General features: G+C 52.4%; 1 protein-coding gene across 15 annotated transcripts in view; it reads left to right on the top strand.

Annotated features, from left to right (window-relative positions):
• The window catches only part of JAKMIP3 (Janus kinase and microtubule interacting protein 3), a 65,621-nt gene that overhangs the window by 39,396 nt on the left and 2,113 nt on the right, over positions 1 to 24,112 (top strand). For 3 of the 15 annotated variants that reach the window (XM_053948815.1, XM_053948814.1, XM_053948808.1), the window contains 14 exons: positions 436 to 564; positions 2,209 to 2,337; positions 4,108 to 4,191; positions 4,954 to 5,016; positions 5,698 to 5,796; positions 6,699 to 6,797; positions 6,887 to 6,940; positions 8,561 to 8,626; positions 8,955 to 9,023; positions 9,098 to 9,175; positions 12,240 to 12,443; positions 12,737 to 12,802; positions 13,682 to 13,754; positions 14,499 to 14,586. In XM_053948815.1, the coding sequence (XP_053804790.1) occupies positions 436 to 564; positions 2,209 to 2,337; positions 4,108 to 4,191; positions 4,954 to 5,016; positions 5,698 to 5,796; positions 6,699 to 6,797; positions 6,887 to 6,940; positions 8,561 to 8,626; positions 8,955 to 9,023; positions 9,098 to 9,175; positions 12,240 to 12,443; positions 12,737 to 12,802; positions 13,682 to 13,732 (1,191 nt within the window). In that variant the 3' untranslated portion in view covers positions 13,733 to 13,754; positions 14,499 to 14,586. Of the gene's footprint in view, positions 1 to 435; positions 565 to 2,208; positions 2,338 to 4,107; positions 4,192 to 4,953; positions 5,017 to 5,697; positions 5,797 to 6,698; positions 6,798 to 6,886; positions 6,947 to 8,560; positions 8,627 to 8,954; positions 9,024 to 9,097; positions 9,176 to 12,239; positions 12,444 to 12,736; positions 12,803 to 13,681; positions 13,755 to 14,498; positions 15,797 to 24,112 lie in introns of those variants that run through there. The other 12 variants (XM_053948812.1, XM_053948810.1, XM_053948803.1 and 9 more) reach the window with 8 other exon arrangements.

Raw genomic sequence — 24,112 nt, 5'->3', positions numbered from 1 at the left:
GCAGGGGCTGTCTGTCTGTCCAGTGCAGGGGCCGTCTGTCTGTCTGTCCAGTGCAGGGGCCGTCTGTCTGTCCAGTGCAGGGGCCGTCTGTCTGTCTGTCCAGTGCAGGGGCTGTCTGTCCAGTGCAGGGGCTGTCTGTCTGTCTGTCCAGTGCAGGGGCCATCTGTCTGTCTGTCCAGGTGCCAGGGGCAGTCTGTCTGTCCCAGTGCAGGGGCTGTCTGTCTGTCCAGTGCCAGGGCAGTCTGTCCATGTGCCAGGGCAGTCTGTCCCAGTGCAGGGCAGCCTGTCCAGCTGCAGGGCAGCCTGTCCGGGTGCCAGGGGCAGTCTGTCTGTCCAGTGCCAGGGCAGTCTGTCCCAGTGCCATGGCAGTCTGTCCCAATGCAGGGGCAGTCTGTCCGGGTGCCAGGGCCCCTCCCTGACCCTGCTCTCTGTCAGAAGCCGGTGGTGGAGACGTTCTATGGCTACGACGAGGAGGCTTCCCTGGAGTCCGACGGTTCCTCCATCTCCTACCAGACCGACCGGACTGACCAGACCCCCTGCACGCCCGAGGACGACCTGGAAGAGGTACCCCTCAAAAACCCCCGTGCTCTGGCTGTAACCTTGGTGCTGGTTTTTAATGAAATCCCTGCTCTGTTCCATCATTCCTGGTACCCCTCAAAAACCCCCGTGCTCTGGCTGTAACCTTGGTGCTGGTTTTTAATGAAATCCCTGCTCTGTTCTGTCATTCCTGGTACCCCTCAAAAACCCCCGTGCTCTGGCTGTAACCTTGGTGCTGGTTTTTAATGAAATCCCTGCTCTGTTCCATCATTCCTGGTACCCCTCAAAAACCCCCGTGCTCTGGCTGTAACCTTGGTGCTGGTTTTTAATGAAATCCCTGCTCTGTTCCATCATTCCTATCTGTCCTTGCTGTTCTCTCATGTCTTCTACCATTCTGTCACCTCAGACAGAAATGAAACACTTCTGTGAGATTTGGTGCTGTGCATGTTGGTCAGTATCTCTAAATCTCAGGTCTTCAGTAACTTCACAACTTCCAGCCAAGCTGGAAATCTCATATCCTGAGAATATTGAATTTATGGCAGGTGTGCAGGTCTGAAAAACTGCGAAATTGGACAGGCCTTGGGAGGTGTGTTCACTCTGAGCCTGGCTGCAGGTTTTGGCAGGTGCAGTTTGGGCCAGCTGAGCTCAGCACGAGCAGTAAGGTGTGTGTTGGTGGAGGGAGAAGGGAATGAATGCTCCCCTGAAGCTCTGGGCTCCAGGGGAAGGAGGTTCCTGGCTGGGTTCTGGAGGCTCTGAGAGCAGAGCACACAAAAAATACAAATTAAAGGGATTATTCCTTGTATTTGCCAGGGCTTCCCCACAAATGCACTCCCCAGTGTGTGTCAGATCACTGGCTCATTACACAGCTCTGGGCTTAACAAGAATCTTGTAATGAACAAGAATTGCCACTGATGATGTGCAGCCTTTTCATGGTGTGCTGGCAGCAGGTGTGTAATTCAGTCTGCTGTGAGGGAACCTGCAGAATTCCTCACTCCATCGTGAAAGATACCTGATGGTTACCAGGCACTGCAGGAAATCTGAATGTATTTGTGTATGTATGAGCCTGTTTATTTTCCATTCCTGTACTGACATCCTTCCCCCGTTCAGCCAGTGGGAAGCTGGTGCATGCACCCAGCCATGTAATTCCATTTCATGTTGAGTGAAATATTCCAGTCAGCCTGACACGAGAGCGTTCCATACTGGGTATTGTAAGGAGGGTGAAGAAGATGAAGGGCTCCTTTCATGTCGTTGTCACCACTTCTACAACTATTAACTTTGGATTCGTGTTTTAATAATTGAGTGAGGCTGTCAGGCTTGGTTTCCTTTCCAAAGTGAAACCTTTTGTTGTTAAAGAAAGCTGCATTTTCACCTTTAATGTGATGATTTTCCCTGTTCCAGTAAGAAAGGGAAGTGCAGTCATGGGTGTGCTATATGGAAGGTAAGCTTTTATCTTTCCAAGGCAGGGCTTATCTTTTTATTTCCGTACTGCATTTCCTGGAGGTAAGAGCGTGCAAGAGATGTGGGGGGGGACGGAGGGGAAGCAGCTTGAGGGCACTTAACCAAGATTTTTTTGTACCACGCTTCCAAATTGCATTTCAAAAGCGGTGATTTAGGCACTTTTAGGAGAAAACAAACCTAACCCCCTCTTTATTTTTATTTTTGTGCTTGCAGGGCATGGCCAAGGAGGAGACGGAGCTGCGGTTCCGGCAGCTGACCATGGAGTACCAGGCCCTGCAGCGCGCCTACGCCCTGCTGCAGGAGCAGGTCGGGGGCACCCTGGATGCAGAACGAGAGGTCAAGGTGTGCACGGCCTGCCCTGCGTGGGAACGGGGCTTTGGGACCGGGGGGGGGGGGGCTGGGGGACCCGCGTGGGTTCTGCGCTCACCTGGGCTCGGCCAGGCGGCTCCAGGCACTCGGAGTGCTGCCAGCCCTGGGAAGGGGCTGCTGAGGATCCAGCCCTGCTGCAGCTCGGCCTCTTCACCTCTGAGCAGTCCAAGGGAAATCCAGGGAGAATTTTTCATGGGAAATCCTTGAAAGTAAGCTCTTTTTCTGTAAAGAACTAGGACAGACAGCCTTAAATATATAATGCGTGGTCTGTAATTCCTTCTGGGCTCTGAGAGATTACATGATCCCTCATAAAATGTTTAGAAGGCTTATAGCTGAGATTTTTCTGTTAATTAAATTGCAAAGTGCCCTGTGCCTGTCTGCCCCAGAGCCCCCATGGCTCTGGACAGCTGGCCTGAGGTGCTGCTTTTGTTAGGAGCTTGTTGTGTGTGCCCAGGAGTTACAGAGGAGTTGTTCCCCATGAGGGTGGGCAGCCCTGGCACAGGGTGAATTCCCAGAGCAGCTGGGGCTGCCCCTGGATCCCTGGCAGTGCCCAAGGCCAGGCTGGACACTGGGGCTGGAGCACCTGGGACAGTGGGAGGTGTCCCTGCCATGGCAGGGCTGGCACTGGCTGGGATTTGGGGTCCCTCCAACCCAAACCATTCCATGACTCCCTGCAGGGCTGGCAGGATGGGTCGTGCCCAGCCTGCAAGGGTGAGTGCAGTCAGGAAAGGGACAAATTTGCTGATTAACAGGATAAATGTGCCTGCAGAGCCTTAATCTGTTCCTACACCTGTTCTGTGAAGGTGTTATCCGGGAACACTGGGAGTGGGTCAGGGTGCAGTGCATGAAAACTGACATTCCCAGAAGTGTTCCCAGAATGAACATCTAGTCTGAAACATCAGGGATTGCAGCTGGAAGGAAAATCCCAGCCAGCCAGGGCATGCCCAGCTGTGAAAGTGACTGGATTTTAGTCTTTTCATAGTGGGCCAAAGGAGGCACCGGTGTAGGTCATGCAAAAAAAAAAAAAAAAAATCACTTTCAGTGTAAATAATGGGATAAATGGCAGAGAAATGGCTCAAGGAAAGAAAACATTCTGTGAATGTATGTAACAAATGCAACAACTGACAATAATTACATTTGTTCTCCAGAAAACACGTGTAGGAATGTGGTGTCTATTTAAATAAGCAGGAAGCTACAAATATAGTAAAAATTGAGAGATGGGTATGAAATAGATAAGGCACTAAATCATAGATAAGGCTCTAAATCACAGATAAGGCACAAAGGTCAGTGAAATCTGCCAGTTTGTCATGTGGGCTCTGTTCTGAGTGTTTAATGTGCCCCAGTTTAAGGGAACCAGGTGTGCCCAGAATTGTGCCATAATAATTTTCATTTGGAGAAAGGGGGGTTCTGGCTGCAGCCTGCCAAGACCAGCTGTGAGGGGCCAGCTCTGCTTTGCCATTTTGTTAATCTTGAGTTAAATCTCAAAATCAGTAATCCTATCTCCCAGACTTGATTTGATTACATTTGATTATTTGATACTCTGTGCTCAGCTGCAAATTTCTTCTGCCAAAAAACTTTCAAAATAATTTGTTAAAAGCATTTGTTGTTTTAAAAAAAATTTCCGTAACTGCATTAAGTTTGGTCTTTTGGAGAAAGTTTGATATTTTTTAATTACTTTTTAATTATTCTTTATAGATTTTTGTTTTTTTTTTTTTTTTTTCATTTCTCTTTCATATCCCACAGACACGTGAGCAGCTCCAAGCAGAAATACACCGGTCCCAGGCTCAGATAGAAGACCTGGAGAAGGCTCTGGCTGAGCAGGGACAGGTAATGCTGACTCCAGCCCCTTCCCCACCTCTCTGCTGGGGGACCAGAAAGGTTCCCAGGCTGGTTACAGCTTGTCCACCACTTCTGCAGACAAAAAAACAATAACCAAACAAGGAAAAAAAAAAGGCAACAACAATAAAAGTAAACAGAAAATATTTTTGAGACAATAAAATATTGTCTCAAAAATATTTGTCTTTAAAAATCTCATGAAATAAAATATAACAATAAAATATTAAATAATTCAGTCATTGCCTTCCCTGCTTAACCTCTTCTTGTTGTTCTTGCTGATAAACAGTGTTCTGGGTTTGTGGGTTTTATATATTCCTCAGACTGAGATTAGCTTCCAAATGAAGTTGAGTTTGCCTGATCTGCAGAAATATGTAATTAGTATTTAGCAAAATAGAAGTTTGATAGTAAACGTAAACATAGATGGAAATAGATAGATAGATAGATAGATAGATAGATAGATAGATAGATAGATAGATGCATTGATAGTAAACATAGTTGGAAATACCCCTTTAATGCAAACCAGATTTTACCTGAAAGAGTTTTTTAATCACTGGGATGTTTTTATTCCATTTGTGTACTACACAGCTGTTAAAATTGTATGGGCAAGTTTAGCTTAGGAAGTTCTTTTAGGAAGTAATGGACTGAGAGTTTCACAGCTGTCACTGTTCTGTGCCTCTGTGTGTGAGCTTCAGTGAAATCTTGCTGCTGTGCTGCTGCAGCTTCACCCACAGTGCTGTTCCTTTCCTTCCCAAGGACATGAAGTGGATTGAGGAGAAGCAGGCGTTGTACAGGAGGAATCAGGAGCTGGTAGAAAAGGTACTCAGCGTTTCTATTTGCATTATTCAAATAACATTTGTGTCTTGAGGGGTGCAGAAGGTGCAGTATTCCGCTCTGCATGGCACAGCCCTGCTGGGAACAACTCGTGTTTAATACGAGATCCTCACAAACCTGCTGGAGAGGTGGGCTTCTGGCATTCCCTGTGTGTCCTGTGCAAGGTGCACGAGGACAGTTGTGGCATTCACGTGCCCTCTGAACAGAGAGGGACTTGGCTTTCTCAGGATTTCTCCTGAGAGAAGCAGAGAAAAGAGAATCAAACCAATTCTTTTCTCATTCTCTGCTCCTGTTTGTGCCCGTGTGGAATGTGATCTGGAGATTGTTTACCCGAGGTGATTGCCTGACTGATTCTGGTGATGGTGTTTGGATTCATGCACCAATTGGATCCACAGCTGTGTTGGGACTCTCAGCAGAGAGTCACTGGTCTCTAGCTAGGTAGTGACAGTTCTTGTTAGTGTAATACAGTGCAATACAGTTACAGTATAATGCAGTATAATAAAGTAATTAATTAGCCTGCTGACATCATTGGAGCTCAGAGCTCATTCCCCCCACGTCGGGCATGCCAGCAGGGACAGGCAGTGGCTGGGGCTCAGCCCTGCCCTGCCCAGCACCCCGTGCCCGGGCCGTGCCCGCAGAGCTCAGCCGTGCCCTGTGCCTTGGCAGATCAGGCAGATGGAGGCCGAGGAGGCGCGCCTCAAACACGACGTGCAGGACGTGAAGGACCAGAACGAGCTGCTGGAGTTCAGGATCCTGGAGCTGGAGGTGAGCACGCGGGGCAGCCCCGGCCCTGCCCGGGCTCAGCGGGTCTGGGGGCACGGGAGAGGGGCACTCTGCAGGGAGGGGGGCCGGGGGCTCCGTGCACAGCGCGGGTACAAGAGGAAACCCACAGGCACCAGCAGTGCTGTTGATAGGTTGTTGTGGCAGGAGGGTGGGGTGCTGTGGGAGCCCAGGACACCCCTCTGGCTGCCCTGGCTGGCTCCAGACCCTGGCAGGGGCTCAGAGACCCTGGCACAAAGTCAAAAACACCTGTGGCTTCCATTTCAGCCCGTGGGAAAAGCTGCCAACTCTGTGTGAGGAATTACAAGCCACAAGAGTTTGAGTAGTGTGATATTTGAACTAACACAGGGTGAAAAAGTAGAAATTTGGGGTTTTTAGAATGGGGTTCAAGGGGGTACAAGATGGAGGGATTTGGGCATGTCCTGACCTTCTTCTCCTTCTCCTTGCCCTCCATGTCTTGCTGTGCTGGTGACACTTTTCTGTTGGTTCAAGGCAGAGATTCACAGTCTAACATAGATGATGGGAATTGGTAATAAATTCTAAACACACACACGTAGTTTTGAGTGTATAAGGTGGGAGCTGCCCAAGGCTCGGGGCAGAATGCCATGGTGGGCTTGCTAGGCAGAGCTGGGCAGGTCAGAGAGAGAATGTTCAGATAAGGAGAAATAAACAACCTTGAAAGCGCAATCAGAGCATTCCAGGCTCCTTCTTTGGCTGCCCGGGCTGGGAAGCAAAGACTCTTTATGATCTCGGGGTCACCCTGACCCTGAGAACCCCGAGACATCGACAGGGTGCAATGAGCTTTGAGGGCCCTGCCAAGCCAGGCCATTCCACCACACTGTGCTGTGGCACACCCCGGGGGTAACCAAGGATTGCTGTCCTTTCAGGAGAGGGAGAGACGGTCCCCGGCCATCACCTTCCACCACGGCCCCTTCACGGAGGGGAAGAGCCCTCTGCAGGTGTACTGCGAGGCTGAAGGTGTAACAGTAAGGGATGCTCCTTTCCTGCCCTCCTCTCCCCGAGCAAAGCCAGATGCCCTGTGCTGACTCCTGCTTCTCCATTTCTCTCTTGTCAGGACATTGTAGTAGCAGAGCTGATGAAAAAGTTGGACATTTTAGGGGATAACGCCGTAAGTGTATGTTGCTTTAATAAATTGTGCATGCTTTGGGGTGTACCTGTCCTCGTGTGGAGTGAGCAAAGCTGCCTGGTTTGGTGCTGCACAGCCTGTGCTGCCTCTGCTCTGGGCTACGAGCAAAGCATCTGCTGGCATTTAAAGGTTCTGCTGCCACCTGAAGAGTGAAGTGCAGGGGCTCGTGTCACCACATTGCTTCTGAGATCCCTGTGACTCGGAGAGTGGTGTTGGTGTTTGGTGCTTTCTGGCCACTGGTCGCACACGGTTTCTTGATTTGCTTGCTCTGCACTTGCTTTGCTTCTGCATTTCAGCAGCTGTGTGCTTTGAGTTTGCCTACTAACCCATTAACCCTTGATACTAACCAGGATATTAAACAAGAAGTGAAAACAGCACCGTGAAAAGGAGAAGCAAATAACAAGAAACTTGCAAGTGCTTCTCCTTCAGCAGGTGGCGGTGAATAACTGCACACAGTTCTGCACATGGAAGGCACACACGTCCTGTGGGTCTCCTCCTGTGCTCTCCTCTATCAGAGCCCCAGGGCTGCGAGGGGCCAAGGAGAGCAGAGCCCCTCTCCAGCCCCAGGTCTCACAGAGCCCTCGGCCATTCCAGGGCTCTCCTGGGAGAGCCCCCCCCCAGCACTGGGGCTGCAGAAGGGTCCCCACTGTTCTCACACCTGGGCTGCCCCAGCTCTCCCTCTGGACAGGTTGGACACCAGCAAAACGCCATCCCCAGGACCATGGCACAACCTGGAAGTTCCAGAACTGTAAATACCTGAGGGCAGGCAGGCCCTGGCACAGGTGCCCAGAGCAGCTGGGGCTGCCCCTGGATCCCTGGCAGTGCCCAAGGCCAGGCTGGACACTGGGGCTGGAGCACCTGGGACAGTGGGAGGTGTCCCTGCCAGGGCAGGGGTGGCACTGGAGGAGTTTTAAGGTCCCTTCCCACCCAGAGCATGCCAGGATTCCTGGACTGAATCCCTGCAGGATAGCACTGCCATGTCCCAGCACTGCCATGTCCCAGCAGTGCCTGAGGCTGAAGCTCTCCACAGTCCCCCTGCTCAGCCCCTGCCCGACTCTGACTCAGGGTCCCCCCCGAGCGAGGCCCAGGCCCTTCTGTGAACCTGAGGTCACACTGAAGCTTGGCATGAAATGCAAAGCCCAGTTCCAGTACTTTGATATTTTTGAGAAAGCAACAGAAGATGGATGGAATAGCCAACATCTCAATAAACTCTTCCAAAAATCATCACTTGGCTGCACAAAGTGAGGATGGTGTGTGGGGTGAGCACTGCATCTCTTCTCCCCAGGGCTCTTTGTGCTGAGCTTGATCTTGTCCTGTGTAAACATGTGTTTATTCCCTGTTGGGTACAAATAGATCCAGTGTCCCTTTTCTTGTCAGTAAATATGAGAATTTTGGAAGAATTATGTATGACAAGGATTGGTAACGAATAGTGACAATGCCTTTTACAATGATTTTGCATTGCAATATTAATTTTCTCTGCCTCAGTTTATCGTTCCTTAGACATATTTAATTCCAGACGTGTTTGAAACAGCAGTGGCCCAAGCAGGGGGATAGTAAGGAGGCACTGGGATTTGTTGTAATTGTGCTCTGCTTTTGGTGCAGAATCTGACCAACGAGGAGCAGGTGGTCATCATCCAGGCCAGGACTGTCCTGACGCTGGCAGAGAAGGTAAGGACCACGGGCTGAGCAGGTGAGGACCAGGGCAGCACTCCTGGTGTGTGCTTGAAGGCAGGCAGAGCTGAGCAGAGCTGCTGAGGGAGCTGCCAGCCCCACTCAAAGGTGCTTCGTGAGGAACTGCATGGGCTTTGTCCCAGCAGCAGTGCAGACAGTGAAAACACGACTGAACTCACAGGGAAGGGCCGGGCTTTGACAGGCTTTTCAGAGCAAGCAGGATGCAGTTAATGGTGCTTTCTCTCCGAGCAGGACCTGCCTGCTGGCACAAGCCCTGCTCCCAGGGCCGTGCTCAGGCTGGCTCTGCTCTGCTCTGCTCCCGCAGTGGCTCCAGCAGATCGAGGTGACCGAGTCCGCGCTGCAGCAGAAGATGCTGGACCTGGAGAACGAGAAGGTACCGGGGAGGGGCCGGGGGGGACACGGCCTGGGGCCGGGGTGCTCACTGACAGCCCCTGCCTTGCTCCCCAGGAGCTGTTCAGCAAGCAGAAGGGCTACCTGGACGATGAGCTGGACTTCAGGAAACAGTCCCTGGACCAGGCTCACAAGGTGAGGCTTGTCAGAGGTGGCTGATTAGGACACCTGGGCTGGCTCACTGCCCACTGCTCTGGCCCCTGTGCAAACTGCCCTGGGGCAGTGCTGCTGCGGGGTGCCCCGAGGGCTGCACGGGTCAGAGTTCAGAAATCCTCTGCACCCCGAGCTCGCCGGGGCTTCCTCGTGCCCAGAATTCCCGGGTTGGAGTGGCCCCCGCAGGGTCAGCACCTGAACATTAACTGACTCAACACCAGCTTTAATTCAGCCAAGGCTTCAGTAAAGGACTGATATGGGAATTGGGTTTTCAGTAATTTGTCTTACATTTAAAAAAATATATTTTACCCTGCACGTTTCCTTGGATTTTGGATTACACCCTCTGTACCCAGAGCAGCTGGAGGTATTCTGGGATGTGTAAATTTGAAATTAAACTGTTTTTAAGTCAGTTCATCATCAGCTGATCCTGAGGCATTTCACCCATCTTATCAGTCATCAGCTGTCTTGTTCTTATGAATGAGAGAAAGGTTCTATATATATCCACAAAAGGCATAAAGTTTCCTCTCAGTTTATCTCATTTTTCCAGTTCTGCATAAACCTAGAGCACAGTTACACTTTCTGAGGAGCAGTGGGTGTTTATGCCTCTGTTTCTGCCTCCTGTTGGCTGCTTGTGTCTTGAACCGTTTGGGGGAGCTTTTGCTCCGTACATTTTCTGTCCTCTGGGTGATTTCTAGGACTGATTTTGCCACGTTCTGAGCTGTATCTGGAACCAATGCACAGTGGAAACCTTGGAAAGCACACGAGCCCCCTCAGCTGTGCTCCCAGCCCCATAACAGCCCTTGCAGTGGAATTTCTCTGCCCATGCCAGGGCATGGGACAATTTGTTCTTTAAGGCCCCAGTCTGGCACTCTGTGGTTCCATCACCCTCTGTCCTGAGCAGCAGTTTGTGCAGCTGAAGGCTGAGTCTGCTGAAGGGAAGCAGTGAGTGCAAGGAGTGTGCAGCCCATGCACAGGGGGCTGAGGGTTTATTTGCATTTCCCTGGATTTTCTGAAGGCACCCACGCGTGTCCCAGGCACAGCTTTGCTGCAGGGCGCAAATGCAGCCTGAAAGCAGCAAAGGGAGCTTTGTTCCACCCTGGAATTTGAGTGGGAAAAGCTCCTTTGCTTTATAAAATTCGCCTCGCTTCCATGTTTCCTTTGTGCCCCTGGGGATGAGGAGCAGCTCGTGGTGATCCCCCTGCAGCAGAGCCAACAGGATTAGCAGGCAAACCTCTGAGCTGGCTGCTGCAGGGGCTCTGCTCCAGGGAGCACTGCTGCTGCTCTGGGCACCAGGAGGGTCCCCCTGCCCCTCTCCTGCCCAGGTCAGCGCCTCCAGACAGGGCTGAGGGTTTGTGTCCTGCCATCAAACACAGCGTTCTGCTGGGACCAGGCTAGCGAGGTGTTGCTGTTGTTTTAAAAGGAAGAGCAGAACCTTCTCCGGAGATCTGATGTGTTCTTCCCCATGGAGATGCCGGGTTTGCAGCCGTTTTCAGGCGTTATCAGCAGCTATCAGCCATTTTCAGCAGTTATCAGCCATTATCAGCTGTTATCAGCCGTTTTTTTCAGCCGCTTTCAGCCGTTTTTTTTCAGCCGTTTTCTTCAGCCGTTTTCAGCCGTTTTCAGCAGTTATCAGCCGTTATCAGCCGTTTTTTTCAGCCGTTTTTTTCAGCCGTTTTCAGCCGTTTTCAGCCATTTTCAGCAGTTATCAGCTGTTATCAGCCGTTTTTTTCAACCGTTTTCAGCCATTTTCAGCAGTTATCAGCCGTTTTTTTCAGCCGTTTTTTTCAGCCGTTTTTTTCAGCCGTTTTCAGCCGTTTTCAGCCGTTTTCAGCAGTACCACAGCCCCTGCCGTGGTGCCACTGCTCTGCTGGGAGCATTCTGCTCTCCTGGCTCTGCTGAGACCCAGTCAGGCACCAGCAGCAGCTCAGCTGGAAAAGGTGATTTTGAACTGGGCTGAACCATCACCACAGACCCCGCAGGGATTTAAAAGCCCTGTGGATGTGGCACCCGGGGACACGGTGGCCTTGGCAGTGCTGGGGGACAGTTGCACTGGGGGACTTTGAGGACTTTTCCAGCCTCAACAATTCCACGATTCGGTTGCAGCGGGGTTCTCCTGAGGCCGTGGGTGCTCTGCAGGATGCCACCAGCTCTGGGGGGTGCAGAGGTGCCACCAGCTGCTGCCTTTTCTCCTGCTCCGATCAAACTTGCTGAAATAGCTTGCAGCCCACTCTTGGCTTGCCCGGGGGAATAGCCTTTTTCCTGGATCCCAGGGCAGCAGACCCTGTCTGCCAGCAGCAGCTGCCCCAGGAGGGTGCTCAGTGACCCCAGGGAAGCGTGGCCAGTCCCTCTCCTGCCCTTCTCCATCCCAGTGCACGCAGAGTCTGCCTGGAGGGGCAGGAGCAGAGCCCAGCTGCAGGACAGGGTCCTTTCCTTGGGCACAAACCCTCCTGGAGCTGAGGGCTCTGCCAGAGGAAGGGCTGGGAATGTCTCCCCATGAGGCAATTTCCCCTGGCTGGTACAAAGTGCTGCACACACACGGCAGGGAGCTGTTCCTTCTGGCAGAGCACGGGCTGGTGCTGCTGTGTCCTCTGCTGGGCAGCAGAGAGCTGGGACAGGGGAACCGAGGGACTGAAAACACATGTGAAAAATACCTGTAACGCACAAAATGAGTCTTTTACGATCACCTTTCCTTTTGCCCTTTTCCTGTTTACATTTCCCCTTCTCCCTTTCCCCCTTCCTTTACTTTTTCCCCTCCTCCTCCTGTCCCCACGGCCATCTCCCATCCCCAGGCAGGAGCAGCTGGCTCCCACATGTTTGTGGGGCAGACCAGGCTGGGCCCAGGGGCTGTCCCGGCTCCGGTGGTGCTGGGAGCCCCGCAGGGTGGAGGCAGCCCGGAGCATTTGCCCTGTGGATGGAGCTTTCCTTGCGGGAGGCTCAGCACGCAGCCCCTGCGTTGCCTTTCGGGGTCGGGCGTTCCGTTCCTCGCAAACTCCTCGCCCAACCAGGGACAAGGTCGAGCTGACAGCTTTATATTGTTTTTGATTAGCAAATTCTGGAATTAGAAGCCATGCTCTATGATGCCCTGCAGCAAGAAGCTGGAGCCAAAATTTCCGAACTTCTTTCAGAAGAGGAGAAGGAGAAGCTGAAGAGCGCCGTGGAGCAATGGAAGCGGCAGGTGATGAGTGAGCTCCGGGAGAGGGACGCCCAAATCCTGCGGGAAAGGATGGAGCTCATCCAGCACGCCCAGCAGGTGGGTGTGGGGCAGGGCCGGCCCTGGGAGCACCGGCCTCTCCTGGAGCCATCCCGGGCTGGCCAGGCCTGGGACAGGCGGGCTTGGCCTCAGATAACCCTCAGATAAAGGCAGCGTGCCTTTCCTGGCTTTGTCACACACGGTGACAATCACAGAGCACTCACCTACAGCCTAACACCCCATTTGTTTCTGGTAGAAGCACAGCACATACAATTTATATCCCCCAAACTAATGCATCTTCCGGGTACCTCTGTATTTGGTTAATAAATATTTTTTTATTTGAAATCTGACAGAGAATTAAAGAGCTAGAAGAAAGAATTGAAGGCCAAAAAAGACAAATAAAAGAGTTAGAGGAAAAGGTAAGGTCATGCAGATGGAACAGCTGCTGTGTGTGCACATGACCATTCTCCATTTCACCTGGGCCAAGGAAACCACCCTAGAGAGAGCTCGTGTGTGTAGTGCTGTGAGAAAGGGGGACAGCTCCAGGAAGACAGCTTGCATTTGCACCAGCCCCTCTGAGGAGGGGAGGTGAACTGGTGGAATTGAGTCCTGCCTCCCTGCTGCCCTTCGGGGCAGCCTGAAACTGGGCAGGGACGGGGCCATGGCCCTGGGAGGGACAGAGCCGAGGGCTCGGGCAGCAGAGCTCTGGGGAAGGGGTTGTTCTCCCTGCTTCCCTCCCGTCCCAGCCCCTGGAAAGGCAGTGCATGGAGCAGCCTTTCCCAGCAGCAGCGAGGGGCTTTGCTCTCCTCCCTCCCTGCAGCCACGGCTCGTGTCATCGAGCGTTCTGCAGCCAGCCAAAACTGCTGTGTTCTAGCCCAGAACGGCCTCAGCTGAGCCCTCCCCTGCCCACTGAACCCTCCAGGGACGGCCACGCTCAGGTGCAGCGGGGGCTGAGCTGGGCCAGCACCTGAGACTGAGCCCAGCGCTGAGCAGGGCCGGGCTCGGGGTGTTTGAGGTGTCAGAGGAGCTCAGCTGCTGCTCCCCCATCTGCCCCGGGCCCCTGGCTGGGCTCAGAGGGGCAGGGGCTCACTGTCACCAGCCCAAGGCACACGGGAGCTCTCGTGAGCCAAGCTGAGCCCCCAGCACCCAGACTTTACTCCACACTCCATATTTCTTCTCACCTGAGAGTTTTGTTGCACTCTGTCTGTAACCACAGCTTATTTCTCAGTTAAACACGCTGTAAACTCTTAATCTCTTTCTTCTCTTCCATTTTTCCCTCTCTTCTCTCCCCTTTTCAGTTTTTATTTTTGTTTTTATTTTTCTCTTTAGCTTTCATTCTTTGGTCATAGTCCTTCAGGCCACATGCACAAGGTAAGCCCTCGGGTCTCCTCTGCTCTCTCCTCTTCTCCTCCTGGAGCATCTCTATTTTCCCATAGAGAAAAGGGCCTTCCTTTTGCTGTGCCAGCAGGATCAAAGGGTCTCTTGGGCATGCCAGAGAACCCAAAATGGAAATCTCCAAATCCTTTAGAAAAACGGGAAACCTGGACACCAGCAGGCAAAACCTTGTAAACAGAATTTCCTTCTTTAGAGGGAAGGACAAGGAAAAATTAAGCAGGCTTAAAAGCAAGGAAACCTCTGGCAGGCCAGGGAGAGCCCCCAGTGTGGGGTGACTCCTCTGGCTGCATCGGGGGCAGCTGAGGGAGTCCATGGAAACGCTCAGCCCCTCTCCCTGCCCAGCCAGAGAGCCTGTCCTGTCCCCAGGACAGCAGCCAGGGGGGTTTGGGGCAGCACGGCACTGCTCGGGGTGTGTTCCTGCAGGCACTGTGCCATAGGGCCCCGGGGACTCCCTGAATCCCCCTTTTTCATGCAAATAGGGCATAAATTGCCCCATTTCTGTGTGTGCTGCCAGAAATGACCACGGCAGGGACGGCATGGAGGGAAACACTCCCCAGGGAAACACTCCCCACTAAGAACATAAACGGAGTATATCACCAATCCTTTTTTATCGGTTGTAGAATTCAGATAATTATAAACAGGACCTCGCAGAAGTTTTGTGAACGTTATTTTTGCCCAGGTGGGCTTTCCTTTGATTCCTGTTTTCCTCTCCCGTTTCAGCCCCCTGAGGCCACTGCAGCTGCCCCTGCTGTCCTTCCCGGAGGGACAGCCCTGCTTCCCCAGGCCCACGCAGAGACTTTGCCCTGGCCACCCCCAGATCTGTGCCGCTCCTTGCTGCTGCTGGCCATGGGAGGTGCCGTCTGTGGGACTTGCAGCAGGGCTGAGCCAGGCTGGGAGGGAGTCCCTGCACCCCTGAGAGCCCCGAGGAGCCTTTGGAGAGGACAGAACTGAGCCGGCAAAGACAGGCAGAACCTCTGCTCGTGCCCCTCGTGCAGCCCCGGGCTCTGCCAGCAGCAGCCTCACTGATTCAGATACTCTGGATTGATCCCGGTTCCCTGCCGAGCAGGTGGCAAATTGCTTCTGTGCAGAAGTGCCCGTGTCCTGTCTGTCTGCCACACGGTCATGTTTGTTCCACAGTTCTTCAAAAATCTGTCTCGAAAGGAGAATTTAGGAAGCGTTCCAGAGGAGCAGCTCATGAAAAGATGCATGTGAGTGAAAATGAAGTGATTTGTTCCAAGGTATTTCTTCGTTGTGCTTTGTTGAACATCCCACAAGCCCAGTTTTAGGAAAAAACATAAAGCTACATTCAGGAAATCAAGCTGTATTTTTTTTTTTTTTGAGTTGTCAGTAAACCATGATGAGAAAAATTATGCAATAATTTATAATTGGCTGTCCCTGAACAATGGCAAAAGGCTTAACACTGTCCCAGCAAAAAGCTCAACCTGGAAAAGAGTGAAGTAAACCAGATTATCGCTGACCCACGTGCACTGGGCTGGGAGAGGCAGCAGGAGGGAGCAGAAGGTGTCACCTGGAAGGTGCCCTCACCTCGGGGAAAGGGAGCACAAGCCTGGGATGCTGGCACAGGAGCCAGGAGGGGAAAAGAATCCTCTAGGAAAAGAGGTGAAGAGGGGAAAATCCAGAAGAAATTCCAGAGTGTGATTGACCACGTTGGATCCACAGCCGAGCACAGAAATGCAGGGCTGAGAGGCAAAGCCAGGGATGAGGAACAGAGCCAGGACCAAGACCAGGGATGAAGAACAAAGCCAGGACCAAGACCAGGGATGAGGAACAGAGCCAGGACCAAGGCCAGGGATGAGGAACAAAGCCAGGACCAAGGCCAGGGATGAAGAACAAAGCCAGGACCAAGGCCAGGGATGAGGAACAAAGCCAGGACCAAGGCCAGGGATGAAGAACAAAGCCAGGACCAAGGCCAGGGATGAAGAACAAAGCCAGGACCAAGGCCAGAGATGAAGAATAAAGCCAGGACCAAGACCAGGGATGAAGAATAAAGCCAGGACTGAGGAACAAGACCAGGGATGAAGAAAAAAGCCAGGACCAAGGCCAGGGATGAGGAACAAAGCCAGGACCAAGGCCAGGGATGAAGAATAAAGCCAGGACCAAGGCCAGGGATGAAGAATAAAGCCAGGACCAAGGCCAGGGATGAGGAACAAAGCCAGGACCAAGGCCAGGGATGAAGAATAAAGCCAGGACTGAGGAACAAGACCAGGGATGAGGAACAAAGCCAGGACCAAGGCCAGGGATGAGGAACAAAGCCAGGACCAAGGCCAGGAGCGAGGTCCTGCCAACAGCCAGGGTCCCTTGGTGCCCATTCCCTGGGAGCACAGGCAGGAAGGGATCAGAGCTCTGGGCAGGTAAGATGGGCTGACCAACTGGAAACCCCTTTATCCTGGGATTCTGGGGACTCTGGAACTCCCTCCCCTGCTGGTCTCTATCACTTGGGTTAAAAATCTTCAGGTGATAACAGAGGAAATACTGAATTTGGTGTTGAAATTACCAGAGTCTTCATGTAAACCTTATTAAATTATTGCTAATAATTTAGGTGTTAGGTTTCAGTGTGATATAATAACAAATGCTGGGTTTATGTTTTAGGTCAGTGGTCACTCTTAGCACAAAGTTATTGAGAAGTAATTAAATGCACTGTCAGATTTTTATGGACAGCAAGCAGTCATGCTGCTTTTAAAAAGACATGTTTTAAATGCAGGAGATGAAAATATTTTTCGTTTTGCATAGAAAAGACAAATAGTAATCAGAAAAGTATTTTAATTCACGATTTCCCTCACTTTTTTTTTTCAAATTTGTGCTGATAAGGAGTTACTTGGCAGATAAGCATGATGGGGAGAGCAGCAGAGAAAGCTGCAGTTGCACAGCTTTTATAGAAGTGTTATTGATGTGCCAAATGTATGCATTAATTAGGAATTAATTAATTTATGTATTAATTAGCAGAACTGTAATTCTGCTACGAGATGAAGCTCTCCTGTGGGTCAAAGTGGGCAGTGCCCAGGTAGGGGTGGTGGGCACTGGGGTGCCCCACAGCAGAGACCCCATCACTGGGCACCCAGTGCAGGGTGCTGCAGCCAGAGGACACTGGGAGCTGTGTGTCCTGCAGGAGCAGAGCTCTGCTTTACAGCCCATCTGATTGTCTCAAGCAGGTCTAGGATGGTATTGAGTTATTTTTTAGTGTCTCTTTAACTTTGGAGCCTGGAGGCTGGCAGGGGTGGGTAGCGCTTGCCTGTGTCCAAATAAATAAGTTGTCAGTTACCTAAGAGAAATTTTTATTAGATATTAACTCTTACCTTTATAGAAGAGGCTTGAGTGTCCATATTTTTTGCCCTGATTATCTTAATTTAGTTTAAACCCCCGGCATTTATTATAGCTCCATTTGATATTTGTTAATTCAAAGGAAACAACGTGTGGAACGTGCTGGAACAAGTAATATTGAATTCTTGTTTTCAATTTCCCAGTGATAGAAGGATGGGGAAGGCACCATGGCAGAGGGCTGGAGCTACGTGGTCTCTGCAGTCCCTTCCTACCCAAGCCAGTCTGTACTCATGGTTCTTGCTGTGTTTAACTGGTGTCTGTGGAGCTGAGCTGCCCTGGGGTCATGGGGAGATGCCTCTCCCCCAAAATGCCACCAGCACCAAGCCAGCTTTAGGTTCATGGTGGACCCACCTATTTTCAGATCCTCCTCTAACACTTGTATTTCCTACAACAATATGAATTCTCTTTAGAAATGGCCCTTAATATTTTTAATTAAGAATACATAACCTATTTCCTACTGTAGGCAGTAATTAGAAACACCAGTTTCAGGAGCTCAGAGCTTGATGGTTTTATTTAACCACAGATGGGGACATTTCCTCCAGGGGAACCTCCTTCACCACCAGAGCAGGACCTGTCCCTGTGAGCCTCTCTGTTTTGTAGATAATTCCTTTTCTTTAAATGACTTTGCACACTGATCAGTTGAGCAGCAGGCAGTTTGTTCTGTGTTCCTGGTGTAGTCCTGCTGTCAGCAGAGCAGGGGTTTTGGGGTTCTGGGGTTTTTTCCTTCCTTTCAGAAGGGATCAGCAGGGGAGTGAGGAGCTGCTGGAGCTGGAGCTGGCAGCCCTGTGTGTGCTCAGGCCCTCTGGAAATGATTTCCTTCACAGGGGCACTGGCGAGCTCCAGCCCCAGAATGCCAACTGGCGAGTGCTGTGCAGGGTGAGCCCGACATCCTCGTCTGAAGTGAAGTGTGGGCAAATTCAGGCTGCCAGGGAGAATCCCACTGAGCAAAGGCGTTCCTGGGAAGGCACGGGGGCATTGGCTCAAAAGCTTTTATTCCTTTTTGAGCTGTAAACCTTGTGGGTGTCTCTCTCTCGTGGAGGGCAGGGCTGGGCTCAGCAATGAGCAAGAGATTTCCAGCGGGTTAAGAACTGTCAATTTGTATAAAAGCAGGGGGTGTCTCCTTGCACGGCGTTTCTGCCCCGCTGTCTCGGGGGCTGCTGCAGACTGAAATGCACAGAAATGACAATGTCAGTCTGAATTTGTGGCTGAGGCGGAGGAGATGGAGGCCCTGGGGCAGGAGAGCGTGGCTGGTGCTGAAGGAGGCTCCAGCCAGGTCTGGGCATGGCTGGGAACTCCTCATCCCACTGCTCGTGCCAGACATCTCTGCCGTGCAGAGGCTGCTCCTCCACGGTTCTGCCAAATCCCACGGGAAAACACTTTGGCACAGACCAGCTGGGATTTTCCTTCTAAGCAAACATCTGCTTTATTACAGCAGGAACTTTTGGTTGTGCTTCCTGGGCCCGCTCCGAGGGCAGGACGTGGGACCAGCCTTTCCTTTTTCCTCTCTACAACTAAAACCTCCCGCTCCTGCGTGGCTGTAGGGGATCACACACAGCTCAGAATCCCAGAATGGTTTGGGTTGGGTCGGGAGGGGCTTGCAAGGTCATCTCTGGATGTGCAAGGACACCTCCCACTATCCCAGCTTGCTCCAAGCCCCATCCAGCCTTGCCTTGAATCATTTACACGGGTGTTCCTCTTTCTGTGGGAAGTAGGGAAGAGCTTTTTTGGAGCGTGAATTTGTGCAGCAGCAGCAATTTGGTGTCCTGTGTGCTTCCCCCTCAAAACCCCAGTGCCTTCCATCCTCTGCTTGCTCTCAGAAAGGAAACTCCTAACTGTACAGACTGGCAGGGTAAAAGCCTGCTTCACCATGCTGGTTTTGAAGATAATCATTCATTTCACCTTTTGTTCCCCAAAGCACTCCTGGGCAGAGCAGCTTAAATTCTCATCACAGCTGAAGGGTTCTCCCCCTTAATTTGGGTCTTGCTGAGCTCTTGCAAATAATAAGGACACATATTTTTGTAGTTTACCAAACTCAGCGTTAGCCTGAAGAATTATTCAGCTGGAAAATCTATCATGAAGTTAGCTTTTTTAAAAGAATGCATTCTGTTTGTAAATGATGTTTGTGTAAATGGCCCTGTCGTGGAGGCGTTGGGGTGCTCAGTGATATGTCTGCACTCCAGGGCAGCAGAAATCCCAGAGAAACCTCCCCGGGAAAGGAGAACGTGTCCAAGTCACTGAGGCTGTAGTGGCCTCATGCAGATGGGTAGAGGCAGACGAGGAGCTGCTGTTCTGTCTGCGGCTTTTTCTGAAGTGCCCCGGGGGCACTTTGCTCCTCGTTATAAACAAGGATGCTGTGCGCGCCCCCGGGACAGCAAAGGGGTGAGTGCAGTGTCAGGATTGTCACCGCTGTCACAGAGGGCCGGCGCTGGCAGCGCTGAGAAGGTCCTGGAAGGGGATTGTGAAGCACTCACATCGTCACTTAAAGCCACGCTTCTCGCTTTCTTAAATGCCGGGCGGATTCTGAGGGCTGTGAATTCCAGGAGCGCAGGCTCCGGGAGGGCTCTCTGAAGCGCAGTGGGGCGGTGCTGCAGGGTGTGCCAGCAGGATGGAGCGGCTCTTCTCCCAGAGCCCCGAGGTCCTGCGGGGTGCCATCAGGGCTGGCTCCCCCCGGTGTCCCCCCGGTGCCTTTCCCGGAGCAGGTGCAGGGGAGGCTGAGGTGTCAGCCTGCATTTCCTGCATCAGCTCCGCCTGTCCGGCTCACCGGGCACCGTCCTACTGAGCTGATCCTGCTGAGCTGATCCTGCTGACCTGTCCCTGACCTGTCCCTGCTGACCTGTCCCTGACCTTTCCCTGACCTGTCCCTGCTGAGCTGTCCCTGCTGACCTGTCCCTGCTCTGTCCCTGCTCTGTCCCTGCTCTGTCCCTGCTCTGTCCCTGAACTGTCCCTATTGGTCTGATCCCACTGAACTGTCCCTGACCTGCTGGATTGATCCCACTGAACTGTCCCTGCTGACCTGTCCCTGACCTGTCCCTGACCTGTCCATGCTGAACTGTCCCTGAGCTGATCCCCTCTGAACTGATTCCACTGAACTGTCCCTACTGAACTGAAAATCCAATGTGGAAAGAAAATGGTGTGGGTTTCTATGCACATATTTTTATAAATATATATACGTGTGTGTGTGTGTGTAAAATGAGTAGTACCGAGATTTTATCACAGGCAAATGATTTGTCAGGGAAGGAAACAGCTTTTGAAACCCCTGCTATTAGGCCTCGAGGGAGCAGCCCTGTTTTCTGCTGTAGCAGACACAGTTTGCAGCAGGTCTGTGTCAGAATCCCCCCGTGCCCGTGGCGGGAGGATGGGCAGAGCCTGACTGCGGGGCCATTCCAGCACGGGAGGTGATGCCAGTGCCAGAGCACAGCCCTGCCCCGCCTTGGGTGGCCCATGGCACGATGCCGTGCTGGAAAGTGAGCAGGAATGGTTAAAATCAGCCGTGCTCTTGTTCCCTGGCAGTCCCGACCTGGCCGAGCAGGGCTGGCACTGACGGGCACCGGCTCCGGTGATGCCCGGCATCCCCAGCCCAGCCCCTGCCTCCCCGGGCTCCTGGAGCCACTGGAAAGCTTCAGGGGGCCCGGGAACAGCGTTTCAGACTCGAGTCTGTGAATATTGATGAGGTGAAATGGTTTTTTGTGCTCCTGGGTAGCTGCTCTGCTCAGTGTAGCTCGAAGCATTTGTCAGCATAAATGGGTACGGTCAGGAATGCTCCTTCCATTGGTAAATTGGACTGGAAAACCCCAGAATTTTCCAAGTCAGTATTGGCAGGAACAAAATACACCATAGATATGTTCACTGGGATGTCCTGTGAAACAGTGCTCTTAATTATTAAATTGAAAATGAGGAATTAAGTAAGAAAGTGAGGAATTAAGTAAGTGGACAGTGAGGGGCTGCTGATTGCTGAGATTCTCAGGGCTAGTAGCCCGTCCTCCAGCCACAAAAACCATGACTGTGGCCTGAAATGCAATCAAGAATCTGAATTTTTGCAGAAACTCTGTAGTGAATTGCCTGTGTTCACCCCCTCACCCCACTCACAAAGGCAGGTGTTAAAAAATAGCATCTTAAAAAAGAAAGTGCACTTCGTCAAAGCTGGGGGTGCAGCTGAGATTTGTGTAAGTCCATTTGTGTAATCCATTAACTGTTATTACCCTGATCTCTGGCTGCTTCACTGCAGCCAGCAGTTTCCTCTTTCTCAGCAGGAAGAAGGGGGAAAGAAAAAAGAGCTTCCTCTTCTGCCCCAGGGACCTGTCCCATCCTCTTCCCTGACATCAAATGTTCACCTTTCTGTGGAACCTATTGGAACTAAATGGCCACCGCTTTCAGGTGGTTCAATAACTCCCCTCTGTATTTTATTCTGCTCATGATTTCTCATCTTCCTGTTCTCTGGGCCCCCCTCCCTGCCCTGCAGTATGTCCCAGTGGGTTATTTGCATTTGTATTCAGATACATGTGCACAGGAGGGGCTGAATATGCCATAATTGTCCAGTGGGAGAGGAAGGGGAAAAGGCAAGGAAGCCAAGTCTAGCCCATTGTTCTTTACATGGACATGAAATTCCACCTGCTTGTTCTCAACGTGGGCCATGAGTGGGAAGATGAGAGATGCTGCATTCCCACCTCCTGGGGGTTTGTGTGTCCCAGGTGAGGATGGGATCCAGCCCCCTGATCCACTCCTTCCCACTGCATGGATCCCAGAGGGATCCATGGTTCAGGGTCCCACTGACCCTCACAGGCAGCAGCGGGGTCCCAAGGTGTGTCCCAGGCTGAATTCAGGTTTAGCAGGTGATGAAGAACCTCAGGCTCATCCAGGCAGGCTCTTCCTTAGGAGAGAGGGCTGAGCTGCCTTAGGGACACCTCCAGCATCGCTTCACCTGCCTGGTAATTCTGCTTAAGGGGCTCAGTGAGGCATTGCCTTGGCCAGTCCAAGGGCTGCCTGGTGGTTCTGGTGCCTTTCCTTACTCCCCAAACATGTCCCAGCTTTTCCCAGAAGCCCAGGATGCTGTCAGGTCCCTCAGCCATATGGCCCCTTGTGATATATATAAATATAAATATTTAATATATAGTATATGTAAATAAGCATGTAAACATATATACATAGATAAAGATGAATGTGTAAACATATATCTCCTTCTACTGTAGCCTTGGTAAGAGGCTGTGCTGATGAAGGTGATCATTCTTCTTCAGGAACTGTCGTGACAGGACAAGGAGTAATGGGTTCAAATTAAATCAGGGGAAATGTAGCTTAGATACATGGGAGAAACTCTTCCCTGGCAGGGTGGGCAGCCCTGGCACAGGGTGAATTCCCAGAGCAGCTGTGGCTGCCCCTGGATCCCTGGCAGTGCCCAAGGCCAGGCTGGACACTGGGGCTGGAGCACCTGGGACAGTGGGAGGTGTCCCTGCCTTGGCAGGGGTGGCACTGGGTGGGATTTGGGGTCAAAGCTCCCGACCCAAACCATTCTGGGGTTTTGTGATTCCCTTCTCACGTGACATTTGATCCGTAATCTTTGAGGAATTGCATTCCTGCACTGTTCTCTTCAGCAAAGCTGCTGCTTCCCACAAGCCACGGATGCTCAGACACACAAATACCAGCGCTCCAGCCGTTACCATTTCTCAAATGCCGCTGTCCCAGTTTTACAGCTCTCTGGAACAATTGGCTGTCTTCGGCGGGGGGCGCGGGGTGAGGGAGGGGTAGGTGTGCCTTTGCGGGGCCCGCAGCCGCAGGAGCCCCGGGCAGGGCCGCGCTGTGCCGGCCCCGGGCGCTGCCAGGCGCGGAGCGGAGCGAAGCGGATCTGGAAACCCCTTCAGCCGCTCTCGCTTCCTCCTCTGTCATCTGCTTCTCGCTCTCTTCGCAGGAATTGCTTCTGAAGTTCTTGGGGTGCTGTTGTCTCCTGCGAGGGGGACAGAGGAGCCACCCGACCGGCAGGACCTGGTCTGGTGGGAGGTGTCCCTGCCCACGGCGGGGGCTCGGAACGAGAGGAGCCCCAGGCAGCCCGGGATTCTCTGTCCTGCCGGCCGCGCGGGCTGGGAAGGGTTAACCCTTTCCCCGCACAGTGGCTGCGCCAGGGAGGGGATTCAGCTGCTGCTGGGGCCTGGGGAGAAGAGACAGGGAACGGGGGATGGAGAAGAGATAGGGAAGAGGGAATGGAGAAGGGACAGGGAATGGTGGATGGAGAATGGACAGGGAACGGGGGATGGAGAATGGACAGGGAACGGGGAATGGAGAGGGGACAGGGAATGGGGGATGGAGAATGGACAGGGAACAGGGGATGGAGAAGGGACAGGGAATGGGGGATGGAGAAGGGACAGGGAACGGGGGATGGAGAAGGGACAGGGAATGGTGGATGGAGAATGGACAGGGAACAGGGGATGGAGAATGGACAGGGAACGGGGAATGGAGAGGGGACAGGGAATGGGGGATGGAGAATGGACAGGGAACAGGGGATGGAGAAGAGACAGGGAACGGGGAATGGAGAGGGGACAGGGAATGGGGGATGGAGAAGGGACAGGGAACAGGGAATGGAGAAGGGACAGGGAACGGGATGGAGAAGGGACAGGGAACGGGATGGAGAAGGGACAGGGAATGGTGGATGGAGAAGGGACAGGGAATGGTGGATGGAGAAGGGACAGGGAACAGGGGATGGAGAAGGGACAGGGAACAGGGGATGGAGAAGGGACAGGGAGCGGGGGATGGAGAAGGGATAGGGAACAGGGGATGGAGAAGGGACAGGGAACAGGGGATGGAGAAGGGACAGGGAATGGTGGATGGAGAAGGGACAGGGAACAGGGGATGGAGAAGGGATAGGGAATGGTGGATGGAGAAGGGACAGGGAACAGGGGATGGAGAAGGGACAGGGAACGGGATGGAGAAGGGACAGGGAATAGTGGATGAAGGGAAGGGTCAGGGCAGCCGCAGCAGCCCCCTCCCACCTACGGGCACCGCGTCCCTCG

This window comes from Vidua chalybeata, chromosome 8 (assembly GCF_026979565.1).
Source record: "Vidua chalybeata isolate OUT-0048 chromosome 8, bVidCha1 merged haplotype, whole genome shotgun sequence".
NCBI lineage: Eukaryota > Metazoa > Chordata > Aves > Passeriformes > Viduidae > Vidua > Vidua chalybeata.
Note: the sequence above shows the minus strand (reverse complement) of the source record. Positions and strands in the feature narration are given on the sequence as shown.